At 43.9% G+C, this 19,170-nt stretch overlaps 1 protein-coding gene across 3 annotated transcripts in view; it reads right to left on the reverse strand.

The window, feature by feature from the left end:
* TRIO (trio Rho guanine nucleotide exchange factor) overlaps positions 1 to 19,170 on the reverse strand; it is an 855,771-nt gene that overhangs the window by 646,284 nt on the left and 190,317 nt on the right. For all 3 annotated transcript variants that reach the window (XM_082259530.1, XM_082259529.1, XM_082259531.1), the window contains exon 13: positions 12,967 to 13,141. In XM_082259530.1, the coding sequence (XP_082115656.1) occupies positions 12,967 to 13,141 (175 nt within the window). The remainder of the gene's footprint in view (positions 1 to 12,966; positions 13,142 to 19,170) is intronic.

Raw genomic sequence — 19,170 nt, forward strand, 5'->3', positions numbered from 1 at the left:
ATACCATGCGAATGGACTCCATTTGGAAACTTCTGTACCCGCACAAGGCAGTTAAGCGCCTTAAGATCCAGAAATGGATGTACCTTGCCTTCCTTCCTAGGGAACTTTAAACAAGTTTGCATACAATCCCTGAAAAAATTCCGACCTGGAACCGGGACAGTCACCCCATGAAGTAAGTCTTGCACTGCCCCAAAGTGACCTGGTAAGCGACAAGTTCAGGAAGGGAAGAACCTTTCCAGAAGAAAAAACAAACTATCTTGTAGCTGGACCGAATGACTTTGTGGACACACTTGACCTGTACCAGAGAGGTCCACGGATCTGGAAATCAGCAAAGACATCCCACCACCCCACATGCGGGTGAGGGCACCCCTTCATGCAGAGGAATCTCCTCTTATGACCCGAGAAGAATGGACCATGCCTACTAATGATGTCATCCAAGGAAGCACCAAACAGGCGATTCCCCCACAAAGGGGAGATCAGATAAGGTTTTAGAAGTCAGGTCCGCAGACCAGCATTGTCAGCCAGATAAGTTGCCAAAGGACCACTGCTCATACAGACAGTCTAAAATCAAAAGGAGCCGCATCCAAAGCAGCATCACAGTAAACTGTAGCCCCTGGATCAACTGATCCACCAGCTCCACAAAGGAAAGGGGAAGCCACTTCGGCTTCAGGGCCCAGCGTAAAAGTTTAGCCCACTCATCTGAGTTTGTGACACCAGGGGATTAGTATATACCGGCCTAAGCCGGACCAACCATAGTGAAAACATATGGCGGGCCAGAGCCTCGGCTCTCCTATCCACCAGGTCTTTAACCACGTTAAGACCAGATAGAATGATTTAATATAATTTAGTAACATTCCAAAAGAAGGGGAAAAGTAAAGAAAAAGGAGGGAGGGGAAGAAAAGAAAGAGAAAAACAAGGACTGACTATGGTGCAGACCTGTCGGATCAATAATACTTTGGGTTATGATATCATCTTAAAGGTTAAAGATACTGAAATTCTGATGCGACACTGTGCGATATTCCATAAAACTGTGCAAGCATATTTTTTTTTTTTGGGAGGGGGCAGGAGAAATGAAGGGAAAGGCAGCGAGAGGAGGGGCAATGGCTAAATCACCAAGGGTAAGCTCTAGCCCTGGTACAATCAAGAAATATATGACACATGAAGACACTGCAGAGAAAATACCCCAAGAAAAACAGCCAGGATCACGCAAGAAACAAAGTGAGGTAAAGGAAAGGATTGAAAAAAATCGAACAAAATAAATCACTATCAAATATAGACATTGCAAATTCTGAAATATGCCCACAATTAGGGACGGAGCAGGAGCCAGAGAGAGACCAAGAAACTGAACAAGCACCTACAAAGGGGGAGATGGCTGCAATGTTTGCAGATTTAGAAAGATCTTTAAAAATCGAACTATTCAAAATCCACACGGACCTAGGACATGCTCTAGGACGGGTAGAAGAGCTGGAAAAACACAGGACAATCAAACAATTATAATAAAAGAATTAAGAAAAGAAATGAAAGAAGTTAAAAGAAACTTCAGAGGTCTTGCATATAAACTAGAAGACCAAGAAAACAGAAACAGGAGGAAAAATGTAAGAATCCGCAGATTGCCCGATACAACACAAGAAGATTTAGGAGGGTAAATCCAAAAAATCTTCAATCCTTTATTAGGAAGAGATGAAAAAGAACAACTATTGATGGAAAGAGCCCACCGTATTAGGAAACCAACAAGAATCTCAGCGGAATATCCCAGAGATGTAATAGAAAGATTCCAAAACTATGCAGAGAAAGCCCAAATATGGGAGAACTTGAAGAACAACAAAAAACTTTAAAAAATGCTCAAAATAGTAACGTCCGGATCTTTACGGACTTATCACCTGAAACTTTGAGAAGAAGATCATTGAGACCCTTATTAGAAGTCATTCAAAAACATGGAATCAGAGATAACTGGGGATTTCCAGCATGTCTCATAGGAAGAAGAGACGGAAGGACTGCCAAACTAATTTTTCCAGAAGAAACGCCTGATTTTTGTAAAAAAACTTGACATTCCGGAGCCAAGTCTACCAGAATGGTATGATGAAGAAGACACAGAGGATAACTTGGAAGCGGAGGAGCAGCAGTGGAGACTCGCAGCAAGGAAAAAGAGGAACTGAACTAAAGATGTTAGTCTTACGGAAGGAAATTTTTTTTTCCCTCTGCTTCTGGTATGGGAAGGGGGGAGAGAGAGGAGGGGGGGAGAGAGAGGGGGGGAGAGAGAGGGGGGGAGAGAGAGGGGGGGAGAGAGAGGGGGGGAGAGAGGGGAGAGAGAGGGGGGAGAGAGAGGGGGGAGGGAGGGAGAAACTTATTCAGGGGAAATATAGGACGATAACCCGGGAAGCCTGAGATACCATCCCCTAACACGATATGTGCCTGATGGACTCGATATGTGCCTGATCAAATAGAGCATCACCCCAGGAAAATGGGTATTACGTCTGTCAATGAGCTTAAGAGAAAAGGATTTTACGGTAAGATTTTACAAAAATCCATTTTTCTCTGTCGCTCATTGACAGACGTAGTTCTCGTTGATTAATAACAACTCGGGACGTCCCAAAGCAGTACCACAAATGAGGGGTGGGATAACAGAAATCAAAATCCAGAAGGCCCAACCGGAGCCAACCAGAAGCATCAAGGACTCATCGATCAAAAAGATGAGACCTAAGTGAAAAACCCAACAAACCCTTGAGGTAGACCAACAGTCTCCTCAGATTGCGGCCTGCAGAACCTTGCGGCCAAAAGAGGCATCTGACGATGCCATCACATCAACTTTATAAAATGATGTAAAGGTATGAACCGACGATCAAGTCATCGCCTTGAAAACCTGGATCGCTGACGCCTGATGGCGGAAGACCCAGGAAACACTAGGCGCCCGAGTAGAGTGCGCTTTAACAGGGAACGGAGGATTCCGACCCTTAATAGAATAAGCCTGTACCACCGTCTGACTGGTCCATCTAGATATGGTCGCGGCAGACACAGGCAACCCCCTTCTAGGGCTATCCGTGATCACAAAAAGTGAGTCCGTCTTACGAAACAAGTTCGTAGTAGTCAAGTGTACCCTGATTGTCTGAACCCCATCCAAGGAGTGTAATGCAAACTCCCAAGGATGGCTAGTCTTAGGACACGGGGAAGGTAACACAATATTTTTATTCAGATGAAAACTCTGAAAACCACTTTAGGAAGGAAGGATGGATTCGGAAGAAGAACCTCCTTATCCCTATGAACCACCAGATATGGGGAACGACAAGATAATGCGGCCAGTTCTGACACCCTGCGTGCAGAAGTAATGGTCACCAAGAAGGCCACCTTCTGGGATAATGTAAGCAAGGGAATCTCCCTAATATCTTCAAAGAGAAGTTTCTGAAGAACCGACCACACTAAATTAAGATCCCAGGCGGTAAGGGTGCACGCACTGGCGGAGCCAGATGTCGCACCCCCTGGATGAAATTCCGCACCAAGGAATGATTAGCCAAAGGTTTCTGAAAGAAGATTGCTAACGCTGAAACCTGACCCTTGATAGTGCTCAAGGACAGTTTCTGCTCAACCCCTTGTTGCAGACAGACCAAGATTCGGGTCACCGAATAGGTATGTGGGGGAAATCCAAGAGATTCACACCACGCAATATAAGACTTCCATTTGCTGGAATTCGCTTTCCTTGCTTTAACTAGAGGTAGGAATAACTGAAGCTGACACTCCCTTGTCCTTCAGTACCTGGGTCTCAATGGCCAGGCCATTAAGCCAGCGATTGTAAAGCAAGATGGAAGATCGGTCCCTGAGACCGCAAATCCTCCCTGAGAGGAAGTCTCCAAGGAGCGTCCGCGACTAGCCTCACCAAGTCGGCGTACCAGGCTCGACGAGGTCAGTCTGGAATTTCCAGAATAACTGGAATTCCCTCCATCTCTATCCTGCGAAGAAGTTCCCGCAGTAACTTGAGAGGATGGAAGGCATGCCGTAGCCGATACTGCCCCCACGGGGCGATCAGCGTTTCTGCTGCGTCCTCTAGAGGATTGCGGGTGCGAGCTACAAACCTCCGCACCTCCTGTTGAGCCAAGGTGCCAACAGATCCACATCCGGGGTGCCCCAATGAAGGGACAGTTAGTGAACAACCTCTGGATAGAGAGGCCATACCCCTTGATCCAGAATCTGATGGCTGAAATAATCTGCCTGCCGATTTCCCACCCCCGGAGTGAACACTGCGGGGAGATCCGGAACAAACCGTTCCGTCCAACGAAAGATGCTAGTCGTTTCGATGGCCACCAGGACACTCTAAGTGCCCTTTTCTTGACATAAGTCATGACCGTGGCATTGAGCGATTGGATCCGAATCGGGCTGCTCTAGAGCTGCTCGGTCCAGTAAATCAGACAACATCTGATCGCTCTCAGTTCCGATACCCTATTGGTAACCTGGATACTATCGGAAGGAATGACTTCCCCTGGTTGAGCATCGGAGACTCCCTGGTCCGCTCGCTCAACCGGATCCGATTGTCCAGGGAATCGGAATTCTGATTCCATTAAAAAAGAATCTCCTTCAGGAGAATTCGGGTATGAGACTGGGTATACGGTACTGCCTCTAAGAAGGCCACCATCAGTCCCAGCCAATTGACGGACAGCAACATCCGAATCGTTGACTGAACCTTCTGGAGTTTCAGGTGGGAATACATATGCGGCAGGGTCAATGATTATACAAGACATTTGCCAGCGGAAAAAAAAAATGACAAAGTAAAAAACTTTTTTTTTTTTTTGTAATCCCCGAGCGCAACAGCGCCCCTCAGTGTTTACCTGCCTTTTTGGACCCCACAGAGAGAGAGAGACCCCAAGGCTCATCCTTGATGCACAGAAGTTTTCTATCAGCTTGCTCAGTGATGTCCTGTTACAGACAGGAAGTCTTTGGCCCTTTTTCCTGGGTAAAGGAGGCGGCTCCGCCCCTTAACACGCCTTCCGGCGCCTCCCCCTGGCTCCACAAGGTGTTTGGTCACCTCAAACATGGCCGCCCCCATGCTGGAGACACGAGGCTACGCCAATATGGCGGCCTCGTGTGATCTGCAAGACAATGGCGGCGGCCTGTTAGGATAGCGGCGGCTAGCAGCGGCCTGCGGGATGCTGTATTCGGGAGTGCATCGGCTCCACAAACTTCACCCTGGATGGCGATAAGCCTGGCCTGCGGTACAGGACCCTGGCGGGCCGCATGCGGTCTGTGCCACAAAACAGTGCTGTACAGCCCGTGGAAGCTGGAGGAATGGCGATCTGGACTGCAGTACTCAGGCATAGGCATCAGCCTGTGTGCCTCTGACAGGTAGGATACCTTATACTTCAATAGTAACGCCCTTTTAGTGCTGCCACTGACTTCAGTCATCCTTACAGTCTTACAATGACTTTAGATCGTCAGCTCCCAAACCAAGCCTCCTGGTTATTTTACACAAAAATCACACTCAAATTGGGGGATCTGTGACTTATTATAGGATAGAGGGGAGATCCATCCTACCATCCCAGAGAGGGGCCCGCGTCCACCACAAACCCGACAAGGGGAGAGGGGGAACATACTACTCACCATACCGGAACCAGGCGGGCGTCAACTCCTGACAGAACCCCTCTCCACCGGGGTGGGGGGGCTGTCGACCAATATGGATGCCGTGACTCTGTTGGTCATTGGCGTCCAGGCGAGACGTTTAACTCGCAGGGTCAGTCCCTGTCCAGTGGGACTATGTCGCGGCCGACCCAGCGCGGAGCTATGGCCTGCACGCGCTCGTAGGCTGAACTGGGGTGACCACTGGATCTCAACATCCAGCCCGTTCCAGCGTACTTGCTTGAAGATCTCACAGGAAACTGGAGAAAAGAGCTGTCTAAAAAATCTAAGAAAGAAATCCTGCCAGGACCGAAGATCCCAGCAAGGCATCTAGGTTCTTACTCCTAACTAGACAGAAAAAAACTGATTTGCTGTAGCAGGAAGTGAGAGGATATACCCTCTGGGACTGCCCCTAGGGTGTGGCCAGAACGTTTTCTTTCCTGTCTAGTCCTACTCCTGTAGAGGGCAGTATAACCCGAGTTGTTATTAATCAACGAGGACTACGTCTGTCAATGAGCGACAGAGAAAAGATCTTATGTTAAAAATAGATACTTTTGGGTGTACAAGTCACAAAGAAAGCGACTGATTATGTCCCGGACAACTTACTGCCCCTCCTTACCATGGTCAAAACACGGACTCAGACTTGGGCTAGACTGCCGTTGGGGGTCATGGGACGCATCAATCTGATAAAGATGGTGTTACTCCCAAAATTGTTGTATATCCTGTGGCATTCCCCGATCTATCTCCCACTCCGGTATTTTCTTCAATTGGAATCTCTTCTTAAACCGTTTGTCTGCCAATGCTACCAATCTAGGGGGGATGGCTCTCCCTGACTTTAATTTGTACTATATTGCAGCGCAGTTGTCCCACTTTTTCCATTTTCATTCCTCTGATAGGGATAGATTCCTATCGCTCCTTGCGCCGCCTCGGACCCATGCACTCACAGATCCACTGTCTCTCATTGTCTCTGGTGTACGGGGGGGCGGATAACAGGGACAGCAGAACTTCAATGTTGTATCATTATCGGAGGCTGTGGGATGTGGTCTCAAGCAAGCTGGCCCTCCCGGACCTTCACGAATACACCCCTTTGTGGTGTAATGCCTCCCTCCCTGAGTTTCAGACTATACCAAATGTGCATGTATGGGTCCGACACGGAATCATGTTTTTGTCTCATCTCCTCACAAATGGTAGTATTAGGAACTTTGAGTCCCTCTCCAAAAGGTTCCATCTTCCCCCTCATATGCATTATCGATACCTTCAACTTAGACACGCTTTCCAAGCGCAATTCCCTCAGCCTCTGCCCGCCCTTCCTCCAGTTCCTGTGCTGGAAGTGGTTAGCTGCTCAGACCCTAGTCACCTCATCTCGATCTTATACACTATGTTGCACAAGCCGGCGTCCGCGGTCCTTGCTTATGTCCCTAAGGCTAGGTGGGAGGAGGATGTGGGAGACCTGGAAGATGACGAGTGGAGCGACGCCCTGGATACTTGTAAACTGGCTTCCCCTAAATTGTCCGACCGCCTTACGCAAATATATATCCTACAGCGTGCGTATCTTACCCCTGTCCTGACAGCCAAATACAGACGTGACACCTCAGACACCTGCCCTATGTGTAAACGGGAGCGAGGAACTTTCTATCACTTGTTGTGGAGCTGCCCAGAGGTTCAGGGCTACTGGGCACAGATAGTTAAATTCCTTCATGACACCATGGGCTCTCCTCTTTCACTGGTCCCCAAACCGTGTCTATTGGGAATATTTCCTGACACCAGCGTGAATAAGTTTACCACTATCTTTCTTCATGAGACCCTGTTCTCTGCCCGAAAGTTGATTGACTGGCTAAGGGAAGTTAATGCCACTATTCCGTACAAGAAACTTCTGTATACTCATCGTGGGTGCCCCACGAAATTTACTAAGATATGGGACAAGTGGGTCCGGGCCCCGGAGACGTGTGTTGGATCCGGTGCCCCGTCTCCCTCCCCTACATAGTCCCCTGGTCCGCAGGCCATCCACAGTGTTCCTCGGTCCTCACGCCTCACGCTGTCATGTAATTGTTCCATGCCATTGATTCTTGTTCGGGTTACTTTAATGTATATATACTTGCAAATATGTCCTTCTGATGCTCATACCCTGTTGTTCTGGTCACTGCTTGGCTAATTATTTGTGGGTTACTGTATTACCCTGTTACTGTTATTTGCACTCTTTTGTTCAATAAAGAACCGTTTGATTTAAAAAAAAAAAATAGATAAGTTAAAAGATCTACTGGAAGAAGAAACTAGACGTCATTTCAATAAACTAGCAAGATATAGATATAATTTCAGCAATAAACCAGGGAAATCTCTAGCAAGACAACTAATGAAGAAAAAAATCAAAAAATTATATAGAAAAAGTAAAAAATAGTAAAGGAGAAATAACCAACTCAACAACAGAAATAGCTGAAGATTTTCACACCTTTTATAGTGCTTTATATAATGTACGTCAGGAAGAAACACAACGAATAAAACAAGAGAGAATAATAAACATACAGAGATATATTAAGGAAGCAAATCTACCTAAACTATCAAAAGATAAATTAGAACTTCTAGATGCCCCCATTTCCCAAGAGGAAATAAGAGAGGCATTAAAAACTACCCTAAACGGGAAAAGCCCTGGACCGGAAGGATATACAGTAAGGTACTATAAAAGATTTAGAGAAATTCTAGTCCCCAAAATGCATACATATTTAAATAAAATTGGAAAAGAAGATTTAAGGGAGGAATCTTTACTGGCACATATCACGATAATACCAAAAGAAGGGAAAGATCTGACCCTCTGTTCTAGCTACAGACCAATTGCCCTATTAAATGTGGATACTAAAATATTCGCAAAAATCTTGGCAACAAGACTAAAAGGTCTTCTGGAGCTTTGGATTCACCCGGATCAAACGGGATCTGTGCCAGGTAGAGAAGGAAAGGACAATGTAGTAAGAACCCTGTTACTTCTACAAAAAACTGAAAACTATAATGTCCCTTCTCTTCTATTGTCAATAGGCGCTGAAAAGGCCTTCGACAGGGTAGATTAGGACTTCATGAAGGAGACAATAAAAAATGTAGGGATTGGACTAAGGATGAGGCAGTGGATAGAAGTATTATATAAAAATCCGACAGCAAAAATCAAAATAAATGGAGGACTATCAGAAAGCTTTAGGATGGGCAATGGGACGAGACAAGGGTGCCCCCTCTCTCCCCTGTTGTTCATTTTAGCTTTAGAACCATTAATGGCAAAGATAAGACAAAATAGAGATATAAGTGGAGTGAATGTTGAATAAGAGGAGCATAAAAATGCAGCATATGCAGACGATTTACTGCTATATATTACGAACCCCAGGATCACCCTCCCAAATATTCAAAAAGAATTAAAAGAATATGGAAATTTTCCAACTTCAAAATAAATCCAGTAAAATCTGAAATCCTTAATATTAGTTTAAACATCGGAGAAGAACAGGCCCTAAAATCTTATTTCCCATATACCTGGGCAAAAACTAAGTTAAAATACCTACGGATTTATATAACAGCGGACACTGAAAAGCTTTACCAAACAAATTTTGTACCGCTACTAAACAAAATAAAAACTGATATAGGGAGGAAATCTAATAATCAGATCTCCTGGGTAGGGAGAATAAACGTCGTTAAGATGTTTCTGCTACCTAAGATCCTGTATAAGTTCTCCTTATTACCAGTGGACATTCCCCCAACTTTTTTCAGAGCAATGAAAACCATGATAACAAAATACATATGGCAATGGAAAAAGCCCAGAGTGCAACATGCGATTCTCACGAGAAGTAAAACACGGGGAGGGTTAGCAACACCAGCTATAAAAAGGTATTACAAGGCAGTAATTATCACACAAATGATTGAATGGACAAAAGAAATCACAGGGAAAAGATGGGTTAAAATAGAATGTGCACAAAATAACACACATCTACTTAAGACAATATGGATCCCACCAAAATATAGGGAATCACATGGAGTGCATGAACTGACAAGGGTGGTATATAAAATATGGGATGGGGTTAATCAACAATTAAAATGGGAATATAATTCCCCAATGATATCACTTATGGGCACAAAATATTTCCCACCAGGGAATGAAAGAAAATTTGGAAATTGGATAGGAAACACTCAATTAAAAGATATAGTTCACAAGGGTCATGTTAAAACACTTCAAGATTTAAAGATTAATGATAAAGGGATGAAATTGGATGAATGGAGGTATCTCCAGTTGAGCCACTTAGTGAATTCATTACCACAGCCGATTAAATCGGAGAAAACATTAAGTATCATTGAAAAACTATGTCATACATCAACTTTAAAACATGGAAAATCTCAAGTATATAAGATGTTGACGGAGTGGCACTGTCTGGAGAGGCCCCCATTTATTGCAAAATGGGAAAAAGAAATTGGGACACAATTATCAAAACAAGAATCGGATGTAGTACTGACGGCGGCGGCATATGTAGCCATAGAAGTAGGAACCATAGAATTAAATTATAAATGTTTGTTACGATGGTACATCACACCGGAATTAGCACATAAATACCAACCAGACAAAACAGACAAATGTTGGCGGGAATGTGGAGGAAAGAGAAAGATGTACCACATACTGTGGGAATGCCCTAAAATTTGAGAATTTTGGACAAACGTATGTCAAATTATTGGTGAGAATACCAAAATAATGATCCCAATTGATCCATGGGTATGTCTGTTTCATAAAACGACAATACCACTAAAACAATATAAAGCAACTTTGATCCCAACCCTGCTAAATGCAGCAAAGGGAACAATACCAAAGAAGTGGCATGAAGTAGATCCCCCAGAGTTAAAAGAATGGTGTACTAGGATAAACTATGTTTTTAATATGGAATATATGAGTAATAGCCAGGAGGAAAACCCAATTAATATAAAAAAAAAAAAAATGGGAAAAATGGATAGATTTAAAAAAATCAAACAAATATGTAGAAATAAATACTTAAATATTAATCAAAGAAAAACAACAGACAGACCAACAGAGTAGGCTAAGGAAGGATATGGGAGGGAGAGGGAAGATAGAAAAAAAAAAAAAAAGAAAAAAAGGGGAAGAAATGTACCGTAAGGCAATATTTTGTAAATCTGTTGAAAATGATATATGGTGTTTCTTTCTTTGCTTCTGAAATATTTTGTAAGTTTTTAATGAAGTTCAATAATAAAAATTTAAATAATTAAAAAAAAGCCGGGAGGATTTGCCCCCTTAATGACCAGGCCCTATTTTGCGATTCGGCACTGTGTTACTTTAAACAGACAATTGCGTGGTTGTGTGACGCTGTACCCAAATAAAATTTATGTTATTCCCACAAATAGAGCTCTCTTTTGGTGGTATTTGATCACCTGTGCAATTTTTATTTTTTGCACTATAAACAAAAAAAGAGCGACAATTAAAAAAAATATATATAAATATATAATAATATTTTTCACATTCTGCAATATGAATTCAATACGACATTCTCAAAAAAAAAAAAAAAAAAAATCTCAATAAGCGTATTTTGATTGGTTTGCGCAAAGGTTATCACGTCTACTAACTACGGGAAATATTTGTCATTGAGCAAGGCTCAACCCCCTACTGTGCACCAGGAAAAAGCCGGTCAGCAGCAACTCCAAACAAGGCCCCCTTAGGAGCATGTGGCAAAAGCCAGCTCATAACTTCACCCAGGGAGAGGGGTGGGGGGGCGGGGTGACAGGGCCTGAAGACACAGTGACCACTTAATTTTTAGAGGGGGGGGGGGACTCGGGGGTCCCACTGTCCCAGGGAGGGGCCCGCGTCCACCCCAAAATCCTCCAGGGGTAGAGGGGGGACAGCTACTTACCATAACAGGAACAGGGTGGGCACTGCTCCTGACAGACCAACGCTCCATCGGGATGTGGGTGGCTGACGGCCAGGAGTAACACTGCGACTCAGGCTGAGGCCAGGTCGTATGCGCCCTCGTGAAACGTTTAACTCGCAGGCCAGCCCCCACTCAGTGGGGCTATGTCGTGGCTGACCTAGTGCAGAGCTGAGGCCTGCGCGCGCTCGCTGCCCAGACTGGGGGGACCCTCTGGATCTAGATTATCCAGTCCGTCGCCCAGTCCGGCCGTTGATAATAGATTCTCACAGAACAAAATAAAGATAGGAAAAAAATTGCCAGGACCAGAGATCCCAGCAACGAACTAGGTCCTTACTCCTGACTAGGCAGAAAAAAAACCTTAGAGTGCCTATAGCTGAGTGTGGGTTTTATACCCCCTGGGACTGCCCATAGACATAGTCAAGCTTTTTCCTGCTTAGTGTCTTACTCCTGTAGGGGGCAGTATAACCCAATGGTTATGAAGAATCAGGAGCCGTGTCCGGCAATGAATAAAAGAGGAGATACAAAAATGGCTCTGGTAGTGAAAGGGTTAAACCCCGTCGCTTTTGGTGGGTGCTATTGCCTGCCAATCAGGACCCATTCAAGTAAATAGAGCCACTCTGCAAGCGCCCCTCAACTGCATGCTTCTGCGGGGTTTAAAGTGTTACGCAGGTGGTGAGAAAACAACACAATGCTACTTGCTTTAAGCTCTTGTTGCTATACTGCACAAGGTTTTAGTGCACTTGCAGAGCGGCCTTATTAACCTGAATGGGTCATGCTTGGCAGGTGCTACACCCAACTACAACCATGACAGGGCATATAACTCCTTTTGCAGCTTCGACATTTGTACCTGCACTGCAGGTGTAGCGCAGTGCATCCGCGACTTTCCTGGGTTAGCTGCGCTTTGCCATAGACTTCTATTATATGCTGCAGGTGTGGTGCACATTCTGAAAGTGCACCATAACTCCTGCATTCAGGAGTTTTGGTGCGCTTTCAGAAAGTGCACCAAAGCTGCAGGATATTATAGATGTCTATGGCAAAGCGGAGCAAACCAGCAGGAAAGATGCCGGTACACTGCACTGCACCTGTGGTGTGCGTAAACAGCAGCGCATCAGTGTGATAGCAGCCCTATACTATTATGCCTAGTATAATGCTTCACACTGACCTTAACATCTCTTCTTTCCTGCTGCTGGCACCACTATGGAAACCGCTAGCTGGGATAAGAGGTGGAGCGCAGTAGATATCACTCTGCATGGGACAGGAGCCAGAACTACAGAGAAGGCATGGGCTTATGTGGCTCTTACCCCCAAATACAGCTCCAACTTTACAAGTAGCCCCTCTTCATTGCATTCTGTTTGATGCTCTGAGGTGGTGTGTCAGCAATCCCAGTCACCTGGCCACTATCTACGGGTTGCGGACCCCCACATTAGATAGGATAGATCCAAAGGCACAGTAATACGTTGAAATTGAATTAACTTACATCAATAGCATCTCTTTCAAATACACGCAGTTGCAAAAAAAGTTCCAGCTTTATTTTTCTCTCTTGAAAAAGCTCCTCCATCTGTGACTGTGCTTCATCCAGCTGCTGAAGAATACTCTCTATATGATTGATAGAGCTATTGTGTGGGGTCTTGTTGCTGGAAATAGCTGAATCCCTGTAAAAGACAAAAGAGAAGAATTACTTTTATCATGTTTCCTCTGAGCTTACAAAGCAATCAAATATATGCACTGATCACAAAGTTGTAAACTAATAATGTCATAGCTATAGCCTGGAGAAACTATGTGCAGAGTCAGAAAGCCGGAATTATTACGTGCCTGTACATACATACATACCTGTAGAATCTTGAAATGCTGCACTCTGCTCTTTGTAAACCCTGCAAAACAACATGGAAATACCATTGTTTTACAAAGCTAGCATGTTCCTACATTCCACAGCGCAATGTGGGCAACTGGTTCTCCAAAAGAGGAAGTTCGTACCAGAGTTCAGCAAGGCACTGAGGTGCCTGCTATCTGAGAATCCATAAAGTTTTCAGTTTTTCACTAGTGTTTTGGTAATCCACTAGATGCCAATGAGCCAAGACTTTGTCATCAGTGCCACTAAAGACTGCAATCCACAAGAATTTGTAAGCAGGATGTAAAAACCTAAGGCAGAATCAAAGATGAAGATACCAATAAAGCTGGGTTCAGAGACCAAAACTTCAAAGCTAAATGCTAGGCTGAAAAAACATAATTGACCGTGAGGGCCAACAAATTGCAAGGGGAAAACGCCCATTATGCCTAGGGGATAAAAGATTATGGAGTAATACTTGCCTTATGCCTGGCTCCAGCAGGCTTCCTCCAAGCATGCTCACCACCTCCATATACAGGTTCATTATGCCTTCTATTTAATGATGCTGAGGGAAAGCTCACAGTTGAACAGAGCAGGGAGTACAACAAGTAATACAGCCTACCGCAAGGATTTTTTTTCCTTTTTTGGAATCCTAGAATTTAGCTTTAAAGGGTTTGTTCACCTTTACAAAAAAAAACTGTCTATACAAATTGTCTATACAAGTAAGGGACACCTGTAGATAAAAAAAATGTGAAGCATTGGGTAAAGTTGGATCATGTCCATGCTATAAAGTCATGGCCCAAAATATTGGCACCCCTGCATTTCTGTCAGATAATGCCCCACTTTACCCAGAAAATTGTTGCATCTTAACGACCGCAATTTACAGGGGGAAATACATATGGGTATTGGTAGAAACAATGCATACACACTCAAACACCCACATCCACACAGGTTGAATTATATGGACTAATGTCTTTATTCATCCCTCTAAACTACAGTGATGGCCAAAAGTATTGGCACCACTGCAATCCTGTCAAATAATGCACCACTTTGCCCAGAAAACTGTTGCAATTACAAATGTTTAGGCATCCTGTTTATTGCTTTTGTTTGTATTGGTATTTTGTTTGTATTGGAGAAACAAACAGCCAAAATCGGACATATTCCACGCAAAACTCCAAAAATGAACTGGACAAATTATTGTCACCTTCTCAAAATTTTAACAAATAAATTGCATTTCAAGTTTGTGATGCTCCTGGAATTTGTAATCAAACTCACATAAAAAAGACATCATTCACAATGGGGACATTAGGACATACAAAGAGTTAAATTTAAATACAAACTATATGAAATTGAATGAATGGAGGTATTTCCAGCTGAAGCACTTTGTGAGGTCTTTACCGCAGCCGATAAGATCTGAGAAAGACTTAAATATCGTTGAAAAATTATGCAATACGACTAATCGATTAAAACATGGTAGATCTCAAATATATAAGATGCGAACAGTAGATATGCTTGGAGAAACCTCTATTTATGACAAAATAGGAAAAGGAGTTTGGTTCACAATTGTCAAAACAAGAAATAGATGTTATATAGAGGGCCGCACACTGTTCCGCAATTGACATGGGCACTATTGAATTGAATAGGTTTATCAAGATGGTATATTGCACCCATATTAGCACATAAATATCAATTAGATAAAACGGATCAATGGTGGAGAGGATGTGGGGGTCTTGGGACAATGTTCCATATTTGGTGAGATTGCCCCAAGATCAGGCAATATTGGACAAGGGTTCGGCAAATCATTGGTGAGGTCACTGAGCTAGTTATTTCCTGACGATCCATGGTTGTGTTTATTTCATAAAACCACATTGCCATTAATACAATATAAAACTACAGTGGTTCCAACTTTATTAAACACTGCAAAGGGAGCAATCCCTAAAAAATGTCAGGAAGCAGAGAGTCGAACTCTAAAAGAATGGCGTAGCAGAATTAACCACGTTTATAATATGGAATATATTGGTAGTAGACAAGGGGAATACTTAAAGTACTCGTCAAAAAGGGGAGGGGAGGGGGGAGGGGAGGGGAGGGGGGAGGGGAGGAAGGCTGTTTTGGAAATTGAAAAGTACTTATGAATATTTTTCTGATGTGTTTTGTATGTTTAGCTAAGGCGCTAAGAAATCACATCATCCATCACTGGCACTACCCATGCTCCTTGGTCATCATGCGCGATGGAGAAACATCAACTGTCACCTTGCTGGACGAAGGGCTTTAACTCCTCAGACGTCGGGATATCATTCCAGAGGAACATACCCCATTATCTGATGCAGCTGGCCCCCTGGTCTCTTACTTGCTGATCACTGGCAGCCCTTTAAGCTCAAAAACGTTTCTCCCCAATGAGAGCCTCACTCCTTGCTTAGAGAGCTACAAAAACAATCTAAGTTGCAGAGTTTTGACGCCCCAATCTAAATTCCTATCTGGACTTTATCCGCAATTGTACCTCACATCAACCTCCAGCCCTTGGTGTCATAAGGCATCACATCGCTCTACAATATTATAAAAGATGGCGCACTCTTGGATATGCAAAAATTTAAGGATTGCTTTAGTCTGAGAGATGCTGACTACTTTACATATTTGAGAATACAGTATCTAGTGTACAAATCCCCGCTTCCTGGAGTGTCTCCCTAAGCAAATACTACACTTTTACTTGTCTACTCCTGTCAGATGCAAAGGTATCTGCCGAATATATTTTTAAAATCAAGACCCTTTTTATTATGGGAACAAGACTTGCAATCCTCATTCACTGCTTCTTAATGGACTCAGGCCTTCTCAGCGGTCTACTCTTGTTTTCGGTTACAATTACAAAGTTGAAACATTGTTAATAAGTTTACAGACTATGGCACTGTAGCTAATCTATAAAATAAAGCAGAGGTAGGGTGCTATTACCCAATAAGATTAGCTAATTTTTTCAGAGCTACCTGGGTGTGGAAAGGCAGTTGCACAGTTCCAATGGTAATCATAAGAAAACATAGTCCGCAACTTCTTGCTTGCGCTTTAAAATCTTCAAAATGTATTGATTCTCCATAAAAGACCCAGTAACAGACAGCAGATGTAAATGCATTTCAGCCTTGTGGGCCTTGTTCACTATAACACAACGTGGACGAAAGAGTATAATTGATCAAAGATTGCCACAAAGGATTGTTCGAAAGGTGGATAAAGACCCTCGATCAACTTCCAGACATATTGAAGCTGACCTTCAAGCACAGGGTACAACTGTGTCAGCTTGCAGTATACGTCGCAATCTGAATGCTAATGTAGGAGATCCAGGAGGACCCCACTGCTGACACAAACATAAAAAGCCAGATTGGAGTTTGCCAAAACTTACCTGAGGAAGTCAAATTACTTTTGGGTGAAGGTGCTGTGGACAGATGAAACAAAATGACAGGTTTTTGGTCAAGCCCATCATTCTACAAATTACAGAAAAAGGAAGGAGTCATTTAAAGAAAATAACACAGTCCCTACAGTAAAACATGGCAGAGGTTCACTGATGTTTTGGGGTTGCCTTGCTTCTTCAGGCATTGGATGTCTTGAATGTGTGCACAGCATTATGAAATTTGAAGACTATAAAGTTTGTTCTCCATCCGAGGTCATGGGTCTTACAGCAGGACAATGACCCAAAGCACACATCAAAAAGCACCCAGAAATGGTTTAAGACAAAGCACTGGAGAGTACTTAACTGGTCAGCAGTGAGTCCAGATCTAAATCCCATAGAGCACTTGTAGAGAGATCTCAAAACAGCAGTTGGGAAAGGGAACCCTCCTAACCTGGAAGAACCTAGAGCAGTTGGCAAAACAAGAGTGGTCCAAAATTCCAGTAGAGGTGTAAGAAACTCTTATTCCTGATTACAGGAAGCAATTGGTTTCAGTTATTTTTTCCAGGGGGTATGCTAACTCTTAACCACTTAAGGCCAGGAAGGTTTTACCCCCTTAATAACCCCGCCATTTTTTTGCGATACGGCAGCACTGTTACTTTAACTGAAAAATGCATGGTCGTGTGACGATGTACCCAAATAAAATTTATGCCCTTTTTTCCCCCCACAAATAGAGCTTTCTTTTGGTGGTATTTGATCACCTCTGCGTTTTTTTTTTTGCGCTATAAACAAAAAATAAGAGACAATTCGGGGGGGGGGGGAATTATATATATATTTTTTACTTTCTGCTATAAAACATAACCATTAAAAAAATGTAAAAAAAAATTAGATTTTTTGCACTTACCGTAAAATTCATTTCTTTGAGTTTGACGGACACAGTGCTCCATAAATCATAACTAGTGGGTTATATTGCCTCCTTCAGGAGTAGGACTAGGCAGAACAAAAAACACCTGGCTACCCCCATGGGCCGTCCTCAGCTGGTATATAACCCCCTCTCTGCTCTAGGTAATCAGTGTATTAGCAAGTATTAGAAGTATCAAAACTCCATAGAGGGGTGGGTGCTTAGTCCGTGGAACTCAGAGAAATGGATTTTACGGTAAGAACATAAAATCCCATTTATTCCTATGTTTATCGACAGACACAGCACTCCATAAATCATTACTAGTGGGACGTCTAAAAGCAGTGCCAAAGGAAAATGAGGAGTGGGGAAAATAACCCAAGGCTAAACATAAGAACCATCAACCAGGACACAGGAGCCTTAACCAGGTCACAGGAGCCCAGTCTGAAAAATAAAGGTTTAAACACCCCTCAAGAGGGAACAGCCCCTCCTAAACCGCAGCCTGCAAAACTTTGCGGCCAAAAGAAGCATCCGCAGATGTCAAAGTATCTACCTTATAGAATTTTGTGAAGGTATGCATGGACAACCAAGTGGCCGCCTTGCAAGTTTGAGATATTGAAGCCAGATAACGGATTGCCCAAGAAGCACTCAGCGCCCGAGTAGAATGCACCGTGAAAATGGAATAGTCCTGAGTCACCGTCTATCTGATCCATCTGGAGATGGTAGCTGAACAAGCAGCTAGCCCTTTTCTTGGTCTGTCAGCAACTACAAAAAAGTGAGTCTGACCTCCAAAAAGACTCAGTAGCTGCCAGATGCACCTGAATCGCATGCACCACATCCAAGATATGCAAAGCAAATTCCCACAACAAGGAAGGCAACACAATGTCCTCATTCAAATGGAAGTTAGAGACAACTTTGGGCAGGAATGATGGACATGGACGAAGAACCACTTTATCCCTATGGACCACTAAATCGAGACTGACAGGTTAATGCCGCCATTTCAGATGCCCTGCGGGCCGAAGTAAAAGCCACCAAGGATGTCACCTTCTGGAATAACGTAGGCAAGGAAATCTGACAAATATTCTCAAATGGAGGTTTCTGGGGAACTGAAAGTACTAAATTTAAATCCCATGTCAAACCCCCTGAATGAAGGTACAAACTAAAGATTGGGTGGCTAGGGGTCGCTGAAAGAAGACTGCCAAGGTAGACACCTGGCCCTTGATGGTACTCAGGGCCAACTTCTGATCAATGTCCTGTTGAAGAAAGGTTAAAGCGGTTGTAAACCCTAGGGAAAAAAAAAAAAAAACCTGCAAGACAAAAGGCATAATGGCCTAGTATGCATCGCATACTAGCCCATTAAGTGTAACTTACCTTAGAACGAAGCCCCCACACGGACCCCCGGACATCGCTGCGGGCGCTGCCATGATCCCTCGCCGTCTTTTCCGGGTTCGGCGGCTCCGGCGCGGTGATTGGCCGGAAGAGACGGCTCCGGCGCATGCGCGCGGGAGTGATTTTCCGGCAAGCTCCCGGCAAATTAATTGAAGGTCCCCCCGGACCTTCAGAGCGCATGCGCCGCTCGCGAGAGCGGCTG

Source organism: Pelophylax lessonae, assembly GCF_965119305.1.
Source record: "Pelophylax lessonae genome assembly, chromosome: 5".
NCBI classification, from domain to species: domain Eukaryota; kingdom Metazoa; phylum Chordata; class Amphibia; order Anura; family Ranidae; genus Pelophylax; species Pelophylax lessonae.